The sequence below is a fragment of the Oreochromis aureus genome, linkage group 4 (genome assembly GCF_013358895.1).
Source record: "Oreochromis aureus strain Israel breed Guangdong linkage group 4, ZZ_aureus, whole genome shotgun sequence".
NCBI classification, from domain to species: domain Eukaryota; kingdom Metazoa; phylum Chordata; class Actinopteri; order Cichliformes; family Cichlidae; genus Oreochromis; species Oreochromis aureus.
In genome coordinates, this window is record NC_052945.1 from 1,561,425 (window position 1) to 1,579,355 (window position 17,931).

General features: G+C 41.5%; 2 protein-coding genes across 3 annotated transcripts; both read left to right on the plus strand.

Annotated features, from left to right (window-relative positions):
• Positions 1–660: 660 nt before the first annotated feature.
• On the plus strand, positions 661–8,839 carry LOC116319671 (GTPase IMAP family member 9-like). 2 transcript variants are annotated; one of them, XM_039610795.1, is made up of 3 exons: positions 661–739; positions 6,745–7,488; positions 7,680–8,839. In XM_039610795.1, exons 1-3 carry the CDS (start codon positions 682–684, stop codon positions 7,763–7,765), a joined length of 888 nt encoding a protein of 295 aa, XP_039466729.1. In that variant the 5' UTR covers positions 661–681; the 3' UTR covers positions 7,766–8,839. The 2 variants fall into 2 exon arrangements, with proteins under 2 accessions (XP_039466729.1, XP_039466730.1); XM_039610796.1 differs by having other exon boundaries at positions 6,745–7,384.
• Positions 8,840–14,196: 5,357 nt separating this feature from the next.
• LOC120439967 (GTPase IMAP family member 9-like) lies at positions 14,197–16,644 on the plus strand. Its single transcript, XM_039611480.1, has 2 exons — positions 14,197–14,247; positions 15,132–16,644. Exons 1-2 carry the CDS (start codon positions 14,223–14,225, stop codon positions 15,884–15,886), a joined length of 780 nt encoding a protein of 259 aa, XP_039467414.1. The 5' UTR covers positions 14,197–14,222; the 3' UTR covers positions 15,887–16,644.
• Positions 16,645–17,931: the final 1,287 nt, after the last annotated feature.

A 17,931-nucleotide genomic window follows, 5' to 3' on the forward strand; every position in this document is an offset into this window, starting at 1 on the left:
GTCTTTTCCCTGTCATATGAACATGGAAATTATTTTGTCAATTGTTTATCAGTTACTTCAGCTGCGAGTGTTTGGAACAGATAAAGCATCCTAGGCAAGACGTTCATTTTCACTGTATCAATACGTGACTCGAAATTTAAAATTGGTATTAAGTTCCATCTTTTAATATCCTTGTTTATTTTATAGCACAAAGGTTTAAAATTTGCATGATATATTTTTGAGAGATCTTTAGGGATATTTACTCCAAGATACTTTGGTGTCTAACCAGATTCTTACCCTGGATTCAGGAGACAGACACTATCTCTACTTTTAAGATCAGGCTTCAAACTTTCCTTTTTGCTAAAGCATATAGTTAGGGCTGGACCAGGTGACCCTGAATCCTCCCTTAGTTATACTGCAATAGGTGTAGGCTGCTGATTCCCATGATGCACTGGGTCTACAAATGTGTTTACACACCTCTCTGCATTGAATCATTAGTTATTATTAATCCTGGCTCTCTTCCACACCATGTCTTTGTCCTGTCTACCTCCCCTCACTCTGCTTGATGAACTGTTTTCAGCCCTCTGAGCTGAAATCTTTCAGCCACACTTCTGATTGGACAGCTAATGTATTTTAGGGGAGGGAACCAGCAGCAGGCTTTCATATAGGGTGAGATAGAAATCGAAATGGTCAGAAGAAGCCATGAACCATTCGCATTCCTGCACGGTACCTATTTGTTGTGAAGATTCACAAACCATGGGTGAGTGTATTTGTCCTTCAGCAATATCAGGGTGTTGTTTGGTTTGATGCAGTACATATATCCTGAGGATATAAAGCAGCAGCAGCAACTGCTCTTTCTTTGTGCTTCAGTTTAAAAGCATTTGGACAGAAAGTGAGTTTCAGCTTCACTCTGAAATTTGGTGATTAGCACCAAGCAGCATTTAGAGAAGTCTTCAGTTAAACTGTGCATGGAGTGCAAACTGCTGAACAAAGTTTAATATGAAGGGTTTCTAAAATCCAAGGAAAAAATATCAATCATGTGTATTAAAAATGCAGAAAGGAACATAATGAATTACAGTCAACTTCTTTCTCATTTAGTTTGAAATAACCTTTTATATTTCACTAAATAATCCTGACTTTTGAAGATAAATATACAGGGTAGTTTAAAAATCTGGTTCTTGAATTGAAGAAGTTAATCAGAAAATAAAAAGCCAATATTGTTACAAGCTACCAAATAATGACATTTTAGAAACAAAAACATATAAAATCATCATCAGATCAGCTGATGGCAAGAAAATGATCATTTTTCCATAAAAATCTTCTTTTAAATAACAAAGTCAGTCAGTAGACTTTAAAATGTGTAACAATGGTGAGATTATTTTTATTTGGTTTATGGTTTTTCTTGTGCCTTGAACATGTTCATGTTAGTTTCTTGAAATTCACTGATTTGTGCACGTGAGGGCATTTTGCTGCCACTTTACTTACGATTCTGTAAACATGTTTAACCTCTGTACTTAATCCACTTTTTAAATCTGATTTTGAATGGTTTCACTTCAGTCACACTTTAAGTATTGTGCTATATTTTGATAAATTACTGGAGTGAAGATTTTCTTGAAACTTTGGAAACTCAGACGTCTCTGTCTGCATGAACGTCTGTGATTGACATGGGCAAAGGGATGAATGCGATAGCTAGCGTATTGCTAACTTTACCAGTTTCTGTAGGTTAGTATCATAAAATCTGTTTCTGGAGTAGACTTCCATGTAGCTCATAAATGTAGAAACTTTACATCAAATTTTATACAGCTCTGTGATTTTAACGTATTATTGAGGCCATGTCCACACTAATATGTTTTTGTTTGAAATGTTGCTGTCATCTTTTTCTCTCCATTTTGGCCTTCCGTCCACACTGAGACTGTGTTTTTGAAAAAACGGAGCTTTTTGGAAAAATTGTTGGCTGTATAAATAATTCATAGGCGTTTCTAGGCTGTATTCCTCACTCCAGCTATGTACTCGGCTTGTTATAGTCAGAGCATGTCACTCACAGCAGAACTGTTACTTCCTACAGTGCTGTGGCGTGTCCAGCGGGGTGGCCTGGGGGGGCACAGGCCACCCCCCCCCCAACCAGACTGGCCACCCCAGGTGCCACCCCGAAGCCAAAACAATAAAATCCAATGAAATATCAAATGTACGATTATGTTTTCACAGTGAAGCTCAGATATCCGAGTGTAAGTGAATGCAGCATCGGCTTCTGCTCTATGAGCATCATGTTAGCAAAGGTAGGAGAGCCAAGCAAGAAAGAGGCACCGCAGAAAACAGTTTTTCGGCGAAAGATTAACAGGTTAACATAGCTGGACTGGCCATCGGGCATGGCGGAGCTTCCACAGAGGCCAGCAGGTGGATGAGGGAAGGGTAGGCAGGAGGAGGAGAGACCCGAGGCGGCTGCTGGTCCGAGTGTCAGGTGAACTGAACTTCAGGTAAGAAGTTATGACCTGCAGTCTATCTGGGTCAGATATAAACCAAGTTTAGGTGGAGTTTATTTTCGTTGTGCTGACTTTTTACAGTCAGTTACAATAACTCGTACTGCGTACTAGCTAGCATGATGGAGTTTCTATACAGCTGGGTGGGTGCTGTGATGTTACTGATAGTGAACTTTATTTTATTCATAAGGTTAGTTTGTAGAGTTGCCAACGGCTCCTTAAAAAATGTAATGGTCCCTCATTCAGAGAAAATATTATGCGTTTCGTGTTGAGCTGAGAAGAGACGCAGTTTGTCCCGAACTTCAGCTAGAATGAAAAAGACACAAAGCTGGAGTTATTCTGTGTCTTTGCTGCACAGCTGCCTCTTCTTCTCTCATTCTCTCCTCTCCTGTTGCTGCTTCAATCATGAAACTGATCAATGATCAGCTGATCGGCTTTTCTCTTTTGTTTGTTTATCGCCCACTTTGCGCCAGAAAGAGGAAACCAGCGGATGTCGCGCTAAACAACAGCATGTTTAATATTAATTTCTAGTATCAGCTGATGTTTGCTGGAGCCACAGCTGTAAAGCTGCTGGTCATGATATCGGTTTGGTTATCTGGTGAGAGGGAAACATGAAGATGAAACCAGGAGATGTCCTTACTGAATCATCAGAGCTGAACAGGTGATGGAGAAACAGGTTTACCTTTTAGGTGACATGGATGAGTTGAAGGGAAGTTATGAACTGTTTCTGAGAGACAAATATACACCAAGCTCCTTTTTTTGTGTAGCTGACAGCTGGTAACTGTGCAGGGGCGGATCTAGCAAAGCTTTTGCCAGGGGGGCCAGGTAGGGCATTAACAGAGAAAGGTGGACACAAAGATATACTTTTCTTTCTTACTCTCATATAAAATATTTAGCTTTTATTAAATAATTATCTGAATCTTGCGAACAAAGTTTTTATCTGACGTAAAATTGATAGAAATCATACATATACCAAAGGACCGTGTACATCACTGTCACAACAGCATTTGTTTTCATTCAAAGGCTTTATGGCTTTAATACCTGGTGGGCCGGTCTCTGGTCAAAATGCCTGATTTTTTGTCCCAGTCCAGCCCTGCAGGTTAATACTGGCAGTGTCACCATGCCAGCTGACTGTATTTCATCATCAGCCAGTGTTGTTCTTTATACATCAATATTACCAAAGTTTACCATAAGGCAGCATAGAAAGTATTTACTTGCTTTCAGGTTTCATTCAAATGTTAGTCTTTTCATTTGTTTCCCCACTTTTTTCCTGTTTCAAAATCAAACACCAGTTTCTGAGAAGATTATCTGCCTATTAAAAAAAGAAGATAAAGTTTTGCATTGGCTAATTTGCCAATTGTATGTTAAAAATGTTTGTATTTTAATATTCCAAAATGTTTGTGCCCAAAACATATGTGCACTATATGTCAGTAAAAATACTATGCAAATATTGCTGTCCTTCAATGCTGAGTAAACACTGACAAAGCACTGATTGTGTCTCTTGTACTTCATCAACACAGTATCTAAAAACTTTGCACCGTAGTGGTTAAAACCTCATTCTAATAAGAGTCAAAACCAAATTCAGTTATTAGGTTTACAGGGTTATTGAATGATGGTTAACTGTTGGTAGAATTTTTTTAGCATTATCTGCCAATTACATCTGCCACCCTTCTCCAAATCTGTGCCCCTACCTGGCCCCCCCCCCAACAAAAATTTTCTAGACACGCCACTGCTACGGTGCCTCAGCAGACCGTTCTCATTCCCGACGGGCAACATACCAAAGATTTGTCACGTCCTGAGGCGTATCATAGGAACGTGAGAGGTAAACTTCTGCCTTCCTATGATACGCGCTGGATTGTGGATGGAATCCAATGGAATGACGCTCCCGGCGGTGACACACGTTCCAGTCGTGTATTCCAGCCCCAACCTAAATCCTAACCCTGTTTCCTGATGTTTCCAAACGCGTAACATAGAAACGTGTTGGGTGGCCAAAATCAGAACATTTGCCTCAAGGCACTTTAACTTGTGAGGTAACGACCCTTGTCCATCTTTTATATACAGTTTGTAAAGAATACACTGTGCACAGTTGCTGGTCCCAAGAAAATATTGACCCATGTTAGCATAGACTCTGTGTTTGTGTAAAAAATTATATAATGCAGGAGATATCCTAATTTTAACAGGAAATCGTGATTTGAATGAAGAATATACCTATAAAACAAGCAAATTAAAAAAACTATTTGTGGTACCTCACATTATGTTTTATGATCCTTGAAATTTCTAGTACAACACTTACATTAAGCTAACACTGAATGCAAATATGATTCAAAAAAGAACAATTCACAACACTTCTTGTAATGGAGTTAAAATCAGCCCAACTTTTATTTTCAGATGTAATGAAGTACATGAGCCAACATATGGACACTGTTCTGCTGAACAACAAACAATTATATTACCATCATTGTTAGAATCTTACAATGAAATAAAGTCTCAGATTTAATTATTCTGAAACTAAGTTTAGGTTTTCTACAACTTTGTTTTGTAGTTTCTGATATAATCAAAATATACAGTGCTGTCAGCATTAATCTCGCTAAAATGACGTTAACGCCATAACCGCATTAACGCCGCAAATCTCCGTTAGCGAGAGCTGCACAAAAAGTACTGTTGCACAGAGTCAACGCTTTGGCACGGTTAGCTTGTTAACGCATTAGAGATATGTGTTTAAAAAAGACCACCTAATTTAAATGTAATCATTACATGCTTGTTAAAAGCAAATTCCAATATATTAAGTTTCTAATAAGCACAATGACCAGATACAACATCTGGCAGTGTTTATATGTAACACAGGCAAGCCCAAAATGTTTCTGATGATTCAACCTGTGGAATTCAACTTCCTTCTTTAGAAGGACAAGCTACATGACTTTATTTTCAACTATAAAGCCAACCTAGACTTTAACCATTCAACAGGCCACTAATCTGGTTTATGGCTGGTTTGGATTTTAACAACAAGACTTGTGTCTACACATTTTTAAACAAAAAAATACTATTTTTTATTATTTCAATTTAAAATGTAGTTAAACATAAATGTTGGTTAAATATAAAAGCAGTTTGCTTATGTTGTTAAAGAAAGGCTAGATTTGACATTAATAGATGCCACAGATGTTCAAAAGCTGCCACAAAGCATTAAAATAAATACCGGAATTAAGAATATACATTTCATATGTTATAAAGGTTGGATTGAAAACAGGCCCCGCCCCCTAACAGCTGCACAAAGCAAAAAGTTTGGTCTGGGCTCTTATGGAGTAGCTGCTCACTTTTCTATTTCAAACAGTTAACAGAAATTTTCACTGACAGAGTTTTATGTAAGGTTTTAAAGCTGTGGGTTAATTTTTAAGTAACGTGAGCCGAGACCAACAGCAACGCTAGGCTAACACTAGCTAGCTAGCAAGTTCATAAACCTGGTGCTAAACTGAAAGAAGCCACAAAAAGTTTGAATAAGAGTAAACATTTACTCACCGAATCAGCGTTTCACTGAAGCTTCTCCAGCTGAACCCAGGTTTGCTCAACATATTCCAGAAAAAAACCCTAAACACCATGAACAGGGAGGAGAGCAGTGACGTGGCATTTTCAAACCATATCATCTTATCATTCCGCACTGAGAAGTTAAATTTCCAGCTTACTTTGTTTTTATAATTTAAGACAACTCAAATAAACTGAGTTGTTCAGCTTTTTGAATAAAAAGTACTGTTAACTTTCTTAAACTGAGTTCTAATAACAAACTGATAAAAATTGAGTTTAGTCTACTTAATATGTATAATTAAACACAATATTAGATTTTACAGTGTGGACGTGGAGATAATAACAGGAGTGCTAACTGGAAGGTTGGTAGTTTGAGCTCCAGCTCCTCCATTTAGTAATATAATGAACCCCGCCCCCCTGTGTGTGACATCAAGGAGGTAAAAGGATAATCAGACATTTTCAGAACACTTATGGATTACTGCGTTATAACTTAGGGCAAAAAAATATCAATGTTAGAAATGCTTACAGAAATATCTGTTACTACAGCCTAATACAGCATGGTTACTTTACTGTTTGTCTAACATTTAGATGAGAAAACTGCTCATAAATTTGTGGACACGTTCATGCATTTTGTGTCATAATGATGCTAAGTGATCAATACTATGAAACAGGTTTTTGTGACATAGATTCACGTATTTGAAAGAAACAAGCTCATGGCCCTCTGCAGGATCACGGTGTGGACAGTTCTCACATACTTACATTTTTCCAACAGATGAGCTGAGGATCGTTTTGTTTGGCCGGCAAGATGTCCATAAAGAGAAACTGGAAAAAGTCCTGACCAACAAAAAACTCTTCACCTCAAAGGATTCTTCTAATGAGCAAAGAAAGCCCAACAGTCAAAAAGTGGTTGTTGTAAATACTCCAGATCTGTTCAAAAGAGAAGAAGAACTAGATGATGTGCTGGAAAAGATCAAGCGTTCCCTCAGACGTGTCAAACCTGGTCCTCATGTCTTCCTGTTCGTGGAGAGGTTTGACGAGATGGAACAAGAGAAAAAAGACGCACTGCGTATTTTTGAGAACACTTTTGGTGAACAGGCATTGGACTTCACTATGATGGTGTTCACCACTGATGATCAAGAAGAAGATGAAGCTGCCATGATGGACAAGATGGACAAGTTTTCCATCAAAACATTAACCAGGCATGTCGATGATAGATACTTTATTTTTAACATTGCTGACATTGAACATCAGCAGCTTCAAGTCACTGAGCTGCAGGAGAAGATAAAACAGATGAGGAAGATCTGTCATCATTTCTACACCCCGGAGATGCTCGAGCAGGCTGAAAAAGCTCTGGGAAAAAAAGAGAAAGAAGCACCAAAAACAGAAGCAGAGTGGTGCTCTTTTTATGACAGGTGTGGTGTGATTGGAACAGCTGTTGGAACTGGAATAGGATATGTTGTTGGTTGCCGTGGTGAACTGACACCTACAACAGGAGCTACAATTGGAGGTGTAGTTGGTATGATCCTGTCTATGGTAACAGCATTTTTGGTGGTACTTGCTAAATTTAAAATAAAAAAAAAATTCAACTAGATTTCATCATCATCACTGGGTTTGATTTTTTTTTGTTTAAGCTGATTACCAAATTTATAAATCTAGAAAACTATTAGACGGAAATCATCACGGGTCAGTCATTTTATGTTTCAGCAGATCGAGAACCGGCTACGGTGTTTGCATCTGCTGCTGACGTGTCAGAGCTCGATGCTACGAGATACCAGCAAGAGCTAAATGACTGAAGGCTCTGAGCTCCATGCTGTCACTGTGGGATCCCACCACCACCCCGCCAAATGGAAACCTTTGCCACATGAACACATCATCATTGTACATTATTATTTACAACTGAACATCCACCAGGTCACCAGAGTTTAGGGTTCAGGTTTTATAGGAGCCACATGTTAATAAAAACTGGAAGATGTTAGATTTAGATGATGTTTCTAATATTTTGGCTTTACAATGTTTCCTTTTGTGAGTCTGAAACAACTGAAACAGGATAGAAACAGGTGGAGCCTAACTCTGGATTTGCTGCAGTGACCTGTTGGATGTTAAGTGAACTTTTATCTTCATTAACCTGTGACTGTTTTCATATCCAGTGGTGATCTGTGAGATAACACACAGTAATGGCTTTCAATGTGTTTTTGTGTGTTGGACAGTGGGACAGATCGGTAATCTATCAGTTTGATCAGATTAGATCCTGCTGGCCGTCACAGACTCTGTTCTACATTCATACAGTTTGTTTATCGTTTTAAAGGATTTTGGAGTTTCAGGGTTTCTTGTGTTTGTTCTCCTGGATAAACTCCACTTTCTTACTTTAGGAGTTTCTACAGGACTGTTTCCTGATCCAAATGTAAATGTGTGCTTCAGCTTCGGTGCAGACGGTTTTCACATGTTTGTGGATGGAAAAACGTCGGGAATCCAGTATTTGTACTCTTGTATCAGTATATGTTACAGCATGTTTTGTAGTCCAGAGCATGAGCACTTATAATCACAGTCACATCTGTCCTGATGTGAACCCACAGGCTCGTGCTGAGGAGTTTGCTAAACAGTCTAAATGATGTCTGACTTTTATTGTTATTGTGTGTTGTATTAAGTACCAGGTCTGCTTTGGATTTTATGCCTGAACTTGTTGTACAGGAAGTCCTGACTTTGTGCCTTTGAGCAGCAAACACATGTGAACGTGCAGCTCAGGTTCTCTCTGCTCAGGTCAAAGGTCATTCTCCTGTACATGTTGGACTTGTTTCATTTGTTTCCTTTGTATAAACTCGTGCATGTAATAAAACAGAAGTAGGTTGTTGATAACCTGCTGAAAGACAGACGTCTTCTTCTCTTTGTGTCCTGATAGTCTCTGAGCTCCAGGAGCTCTCCACAGGAGAACGCTCTCAGGTGTCCTCCTCTGGGTGATTGGATGGGCTGACCTGTATCGTTCACTGAGGGGAATACAGCTCAGAGTGCTGTTATGGAAGCACCTCAACCTGGTTCTAGGATCTGCCCGTCTCGGGGCTGTGGTTTGTTCTCACACGCCACTATCATCAGAACTCTCTGCCTGGGAGGGATGTGAGGTGGGCAAATGAACTGAATCATTTCTTCAACAGATTTGATTCAGCCATGAGGCAGTCTCCAACATCGGCTGCAGACTCACCCACCCCCACTGCTGCTGTTCCACCTCTGACACCTCAGACACTTCACACCTCCTCTATTCACCCTGCTCACTCCTCCCCACCCCCAACAACAGCATCCAATACACACTCAACACAAGGCTCCAGCCTGTCTCTCTCAACCACCCAGGTTAGGAGGGAACTGAGGAGGATTAAAGCCAAGAAGGCAGCGGGTCCAGATGGCATCAGCTCGAGGGTCGTCAGGTCCTGCGCGGACCAACTGTGTGGTGTGATGGAGCACCTCTTCAACCTGAGCCTGAGGCTGGGAAGAGTCCCACAGCTCTGGAAAACTTCCTGTGTTGTTCCAGTGCCAAAGACTTCACGCCCAAGGACCTCAACAGCTACAGGCCGGTGGCTCTGACATCCCACCTGATGAAGACCCTGGAGCGGCTGGTCCTGGCTCAGCTTCGCGCCTTGTGAGCTCATCACTGGACCCACTTCAGTTTGCCTACCAGCCTGGCATTGGAGCGGATGATGCCATCATTCACCTCCTACATCGTTCCCTCGCTCACCTGGAGACCGCTGGGAGCACTGTGAGAATCATGTTCTTTGATTTCTCCAGTGCCTTCAACACCATTCTTCCCTCGGTCCTGAAGGACAAGCTGGAGAACTCTGGAGTGGACCATCACCTCACTACCTGGATTTTGGACTACCTCACCGACCGACCACAGTATGTGAGGACTCAGGGCTGTGTGTCGGACAGGGTCGTCTGCAGCAACGGGGCCCCACAGGGAGCGGTTCTGGCTCCGTTCCTCTTCACCATCTACACTGCAGACTTCTCCCACAACTCCACCCAGTGCTTCCTGCAGAAGTTCTCTGATGACTCTGCAATAGTCGGCCTCATCACTGATGGGGACGACAAGGAGTACAGAGGACTGACTCAAGACTTTGTGGACTGGTGCCAGCTGAACTACCTCCAGATCAATGCCAGTAAAACCAAGGAGCTGGTGGTAGACTTCCGCAGGCACAAGCATCCTCCACTGCAACCACTGAACATCCAAGGTATGGACATCGAGGCTGTGGACAGCTACAGGTACCTTGGTGTTCATCTGAACAACAAACTGGACTGGACTCATAACTCAGACGCCCTCTACAGGAAAGGGCAGAGCAGGCTGTACCTGCTGCGGAGACTCAGGTCGTTTGGAGTGGAGGCCCACTCCTGAAGACCTTCTATGACTCTGTGGTGGCCTCAGCCATCTTTTATGGTGTGGTCTGCTGGGCGGCAACATCTCTGCTGGGGACAGGAAGAGACTGAACAGGCTGATCCGAAGGGCCAGCTCTGTTCTAGGATGCCCTCTGGACCCAGTGGAGGTGGTGAGTGACAGGAGAATGGCGGCTAAGCTGTCATCCCTGTTGGACAACATCTCCCACCCCATGCAGGAGACTGTGACAGCACTGAGCAGCTCCTTCAGTGGGAGACTGCGGCACCCACGGTGTGGGACGGAGAGATTTCGCAGGTCTTTCCTCCCCACTGCTGTCAGACTCCACAACAAAGACTTTTGCAGCTGATCAAACACACACATCCACACATGTGCAATAAGACTGCTATACGTGCAATTCTTCTTCTGACGAAGTTGTATTTTTGTATTTTCCTACTCAGTTGTATATAGTATTTGTATTTCTATTTTATTCTATTGTATATATTATTCTATTCTATTTTATTCTATTGTATATAGTATTTTATTTTATTTTATTGTATTTTATTGCATTCCAGTGTTTTCTAATTTCTGCTACATAACTTTGCACTTTTGCTGTAACAAAACAAATTTCCCACCTGTGGGACTAATAAAGGCCATCTTATCTTATCTTATTCTCTGGAAAGACAGATATCTCTTCCTCTCTCTCACACAAACACAACCCAATCAACAACTCATAGTTTTGGTATTCATTCCCAGCGTGTCCTGTCAGGTTTTGGTGTAAATCCTCAGTAAGTGCCAACCCACCAGGCTTGGCAGTGAGATAAACTCCAACCTTCAACCACACCTGAACCATTGAGCACAAATGTTTGATGTGAACAGATTATTCTTCAATAATTAGACACATCAAACAGGAATGAGTGCATACACATGCACAGGATAGTTTAACACTGACAGAACTGAACCTCCATCCATCCATTCGCTTCCGCTTATCCTTTCCAGGGTCGCGGGGGGCGCTGGAGCCTATCCCAGCTGTCATAGGGTGAGAGGCGGGGTACACCCTGGACAGGTCGCCAGTCTGTCACAGGGCCAACACACAGGGACAGACAACCATTCACGCTCACATTCACTCACACATTCACACCTAGTGACAATTTGGATTATCCAATTAACCTATCCCCTCAAACTGCATGTCTTTTGATGGTGGGAGGAAGCCGGAGTACCCGGAGGGAACCCACGCAAACACGGGGAGAACATGCAAACTCCACACAGAAAGACCCCGGCCTGATGGGGGAATTGAACTCAGGACCTTCTTGCTGTGCGGCAACAGTGCTAACCACCGTGCTGCCCCAGAACTGAACCTTACTGAGAAAATGTAACATAAATGACTTCACTGAAAGCGTTAAAGTGTCTGATTCTACATGGATATAAAATCATCTGCTGCTGACTGACAGACCAAACTGTGACTCACAAAGTGAAGCAGGAGCTCCATTCAGCACGAAGACAGTAAAACATCCCAGTAGAAACAAACTGAACATGTTTCTACTCACAGCAGAGTCTCAGAGGTGAAGCTGTGAAGCTGGGCTGTTCAGTGAAACGCTGCCCTCTGCTGCTCACAGGAGGAAACAGCCTCCAGCTTCAGCCTCTCAGAGCTGCAACAGAGCAGCTGTGAGAGTCAGACAGCCCTGAAGGTGAAACACTGTCAGCAGGTCTGACCGCGCACCAGGCTGGATTCATTCAACTCAATGTAATGTTTTCAATTTTATTTCAATTCACAACAACAGTTGCGTCAAAGCACTTTATAATGTAAAGAGCCTACAATAATACAAAAATACAAATACAGGTAGTCTTCACATAGACTCTGTCTGGATAAAGGCCCAGCAGAGGTTGTGTTTCCTGCAGGAACTCAGGAAGTACAACCTGCCACAACCTGCTGGTCGTCGTCTACACAGCCATCATGCAGTCTGTCCTGTGCACATCGATCACTGTCTGGCTCAGCTGGAAGCAGGACAGGCCCAGACTGCAACACACAATCAGGTCTGCTGAGAGCATCATGGGTGCTTGAATTATGTAAAGTATTATTTTATATAATAGCTATTAAGAGATAAAAGCCTGAATAAATAAAAACTCAGACCCTGAGAGCCTCTGTGATCCAGCACCTTCAAGGATTTAAAAAAACTCTTCAGGACCTTTGATCCAAACTGTTAAAGAGAACATGTGACCACCAGTGACATCACATTCAGAGTTTAAATATATATATAGATATAATAAAATCATTCTGACTCAGAGTGAATCACAGCTAGAAGGTGATCCTGCATCAAATCCAGGTAAAAAGGCACCTTTCTATCTGCTCTAAGTTGTTCTGAGCAGAAAACTATCCCACATGCTGATATGAGTGTTCAAAGTTTACCCAGAATGCACTTTGTGGTAAATTATCAGAAACAGATCAAAGATCAGCATACACCAAACATCTGCTTTCTGCTCCTCTGCGTCACAGCCATGAACCTGCTGCAGGTGATCCACACTGTGATGGATCCATCACACTGATTCTCACAGCTGGGTCTGGAGAACATCAAGCTGAACTAAACCAGATGTTGTCTTCAGACTGTGAGTCTTGGAGTGTAAAGCTGATGTAGATCAGCTCTCATCGTGGCTGCAGACACTTCGTCACTTCACCCTTTAACCTCAGCCGGTGTCAGACGTTTCAAACCCAGACAGACCAGCAGGTGTAGTTTCTCCTGTGAGCACCAGAGAGCAGACTCCTCAGAGTCCAACATCCTCAAACCAGGAGGCGGGCTCAGTGCTGGGGCGGAGCTGGACCATCAGAGAGGAGGGGGTTATCAGAACTGAGCAGAGGAGCGCGCTCAGTCAGGACGACTCACTGCTCCTCTGAGCATTACAGGGAAGCACGTGTGATTTAAGTGTTGCCTTAAAGCTGTGATTTTTAAAGTGTTACCTCAAACACACTGATGTAGCTGCTGTTGGAATCAGAGGTTGTCAAAGTTTTTCACTTCAAAAGCCAAAATAGCTCACGCCCACACTCCGACCCACAACTTTTCTCAGTCATTAATGAGAAAAGAGTTTAAGGGTTTGAGAACAGCTTGATTGTTGAAGCTGCAGCTGTTAGCTTATAATAACATATAACCTCCAATCAAAGTCCTGGAAATTCACTCACAAAACTGAAGCTCAGATTTCTTAGAAGGTCTGTTAGTACAGTAACCTCACAGACAATGTGTCATAATAATGAAAATGCTCCAGCAGCACAAACACGGTCCAGAGATCCAGTTCAGGGACTCCAGTTAGCTGAGGTGAAGCCTAGAAGACAGCAAGCAGCTACCTGTGTCACCATCCACCTGTCTGAGCGTTTTCTGGTCTGATTACTGACCTGCAACATCCACAGTAAAAACAAAGGAGAAATGCACATTTCAAGACAAGAAATGTGTCATGTGTCTATTCAGAAAAATCATTTTTGAATTGATATTTGTGATTCCTGTGAAAAAGAAAGGACGTGTCCTTTCTATCAAAGGTAGTCGTACTGATGTGCACTTCTGCCAGCTCTACGCAGGATCTTTGCTAACGGCTTCATTTTATTTTCAGGTCCTTGCATCATCTTTTTTGTATACACTGTTTTAGATATCACATTCCACTTTCTTAAAAATAATTAAACTAATTGAATTTTAATTAGTGAAAAATCCCAGCACCCTGTTGGTTGAACCTTTCTTTTTTGGTCCTTGAGTCTGCATCTCATTCTGACTCGTGCTCTGTGATTGGACGGCTCTTTCGGAAACTGGTTTGGTGGTGTGTGTTCAAGGGGAGGGAACTATACAGACTTTATTATAAAAACATGAAGTTACAAAGAAGAAGACCCACTCATGACCGTCTACCAACCACATCTAGCAGGCAGGATGGCCGGCAAACATGCAAATGATGGTAAGAACATTTTATATTTGAGCTTTTGGATGAAGCAGCAGAGCGAGGACTCGTTCTCTTCTTCAGACTAATATTTCCAGGTTTACGTTCATGTATGTTAACTCTCAGCCTGTGGAGTTACCTGTAACTTTTAAACTAACTTTACTTCTCACACACTTTGGTGTTTTAGTCAAACTCAGCTTTCTTGTCACAAACCATATGTACACATCATGCATGTGCTCCCACAGTCCTTTTAATATGATTCATAACCATCCACAACTATGCTTCAACTCACTGCCTTTGTTTATATATTTGTAACAATAATGTGTACCAAAATGTAAGTTTTTCTAATCCACAAAATATTTTTATGAAAAAAGTAACAGAAATCTGACTTTGACTATACAAAAAGTGTTTTTATATAAATCATTTGGCACAGATGCAGCCAATACTCAGTGACACTTCCACCGTCACATAACAGCTACTTGTTATATTGTTCATGTTATTATACAAAAATACAGAGAACAGCAGTTTGTCTGGAGAAAGACTTCGGGTGGTGACAGCTGCAGATTTAGTTCACTGCACAATTTGAACTAAATGTTTAAAGTTTAAAGTTTCATTCAAAGGTAATTCCTTACAGATGTTTTACTGACTTGGTGTTTCAGCAAAAATAGAAAGTCATTTTGTTTCTAACATGATGTAATTTATAATATTTATTTATATTTATAATGAAGTGCTTTACTATCATTGGTTGTAGTTTAATAGTTACAGTTTCTGGCATTTTCTTTCTCTTAGCTGTTTAACTGTATTCTTAGGGCAGAGCTCCAGGAGGTCAGATCAGTAAGTTCACACTGTGACTGCTGCAGTGTTGATATGTGATGAAATATGTCGTGTAAATTCTCAAACAGGGCCAACAAAGCTGAGGATTATCCTCGTTGGAAAGACCGGCGGTGGGAAGACTTCAACCATCAACACGTTCCTGGGTAAACCTGCTGTGAAAAAGAAGAAGCCCCTTCTCTCAGATACAACACCGTGCAAGACGGAGACGGCACAGTTTGGAGACCAAGACCTGGTTTTAGTTGATACTCCTGGTCTTTGCCACACCAAGTTTACAAAAGAGGAAGTGCTGAGCAAGATCACTGCATCCACCTTTGAGGCTGATCAGGGTCCTCATGTGTTCCTGTATGTGCAAAAATGGGAGGGAGATAACACACAAGACGAGAAACGAGTGGAAGTCCTGAAGAAGATGTTTGGCGACACGTCGGTGCCTTACTTTTTCCTCTTGATGACTCATGTAGACGGAGCTGAGGATGAGGATGAGATAACAAAGTTTACTCAGAGAGTTGGTTTTAAAACAGAGAACTACTGTGTCATTAACAACAAAGGTGAAAAAGACCAGAAAACTGAAAAACTAAAGGAGCTGGTGGACAAAATCAATCAGGTGGTGCAAACTAACAAGGCAGAGGGCAAAGAATATTACACCAAGGAAATGTTGGAAGAACATAAGAACAGGCTGAAACCAACAAAGCCGGTCAGTGCTGCAAACAGGGAACTGAGCTCTGTGGTGGAGGGCTTGTTAGCTCCTGTGCTGGGTGAAGAACTGACTCTGTCTGTGCTTAAATATAACTCCTCACTGTCGAAGGAGTTTGATAAGTGGCTCTGACTGTAGCAGTGCAACAGCCACTTACAACATCCAGCAGCTCACCATGAAAAGGATCAGGGAAATAAATGACAGCAGGGCGAGGGTCATGAGACTTTATCTTAAACTGATGATGTGACTTAAAGCCTTCAGACTGAGTTTGAAGAAAGAAACGACATTAAACATCCTTTGATGCATTAACTACCATTCAGCCCTGTTTGTAATGCAGTGCTGCCCGAAGATCACGAGCATCCAAACCTGATGAATGATGTTGTTGCACAGAGAGTCTCTGAGTGTTGATATCACTGTGCTGTAGATGATGATGAGGATTATTCTGAAATTGTTCTCCAGTTTGTAGATGCAGGTTTGTGCTGATTGGTGAGCCTTTATTTCTGACGCTGCGTCTCTTACCCTGATCGAGAGAACCAGCGGTTTCCTCTTAGTACCTCTGAGACGTGTTGACATCATTAAATACAAAATGAGCAAATATCCATAAACGTTATTTCATATGTATTCTTCATGAGATTTTTAATGTTCCTCTTCTGTTTTTCTTTATATTTAAATGTCTTTGGAGTTGGGTTTGTACATGTTGGCAGTTTACTTTCATGCTTTTGTACCGATTAAAACCTTTTTCTTAACTATTTCTAAACTGTGAACGTTTTTGCTCCACTGCTGCTGCAGGACGTTTTAAATCAACATTGTTAAAGTTTTTTCCTTAAATGTTTTTTCTACAGTTTGTTAAATTTGCAGAAACAATGATAAAATGTCCAAATTAAAATAAAATGGCCTTTTGAATGTCACCTGTCCCCACTCTTTTTCTACTTGTGTGCTGTTCTTTTCTATTATACAGTAAAGTTAGATTGCCGAGTGCTGCAACTTTATTCCAGCATTAGTTGGGATGTAAGTATAAAGGAACGAGCTCTTTATGTGCAGGTATTTATGGCAGCAGCTGTATTACCAATGCTAACATTCTCTTATTTTGGAAAGCATTGATACGGCTGATCTTTCACCTCTTGTCCACGGCTCATATAGCTCAGCACACACACAGGCATGCATTAGACTGGATCGTTAGCCTCACTTCTATAAACTTAATTCATTTTGTAAAAGAACAATTCTCACACACAAACAATGAATCCTCTTCAGCTCTGCGGTTCAGAGTCAGCAGCTGCTGAGATTTAATCATGTGGAGTTTATCAGCACTGACAGAGTCATTCAGGCGAGGCTCTGACTCAGTCTGTCCTCCTGCTGTGACCTGAAACAGCCTCCATGTTGAAGCCTCAGGTCCTAAACTGCATGAGAGGTTTGTGAGAACCACCTCTGCTGAGTTAAACCTGCGACCCCTGTTTCAATCCAGCAGGTTGATGTGGAGGACTATAAATACCTCAGAGTACACACAGGTAATAAACTGGACTGGGTTAAAAACACCACAGCACTTTACAGGCAGGGCCAGAATCGTCTCTGAGGCCAGTACCATCCTCTGTGCTGTTGCATGCTGGGACAGCAGGTTGAGGGTCACAGATGCCAACAGACTCAATAAAGTGATCACAAGCCCAGCAATGTTGTGAGGACGGAGCTGTAAACTCCACCTAATGCACAGCACACAGAGCAGTAGTTACACCCTCTTGCACGTCCTCTAGTGAAAAAATAACAAATAACAAAGTTTTACAGTTTAGAGTAAAATGTCAATCATATATATTTACTCTCTGTAATATTCTGGATATTTATATTAGAGCTATTTCTTAAATGTTGTGAGTTTCTTTGTAATATATGGTATTATTTAATTTAGTTCAGTCTGTTGCTGTTCTTATTGTCTTGGAGCAACTATAACAATGTAATTTCCTCTGGGATTAATAAAGTATTCTGATTCTGAGCACAGTTTTAGTCTCCCACCATGGTTTTATCCAACACTGGCAGATAAATGCTCTGTGAAAAGGCTGCATTAGGAAACTGGCTTTGGTTAATAACCTGGGTTACAAGCCAAGCCAGGTTTTTGGCCTGTAAGCCTTTGGTGTTTATTTTTCCTCCTTGCTTTTTACTTTACGTTTCACTAACAGCTACAGCCGCCTGTG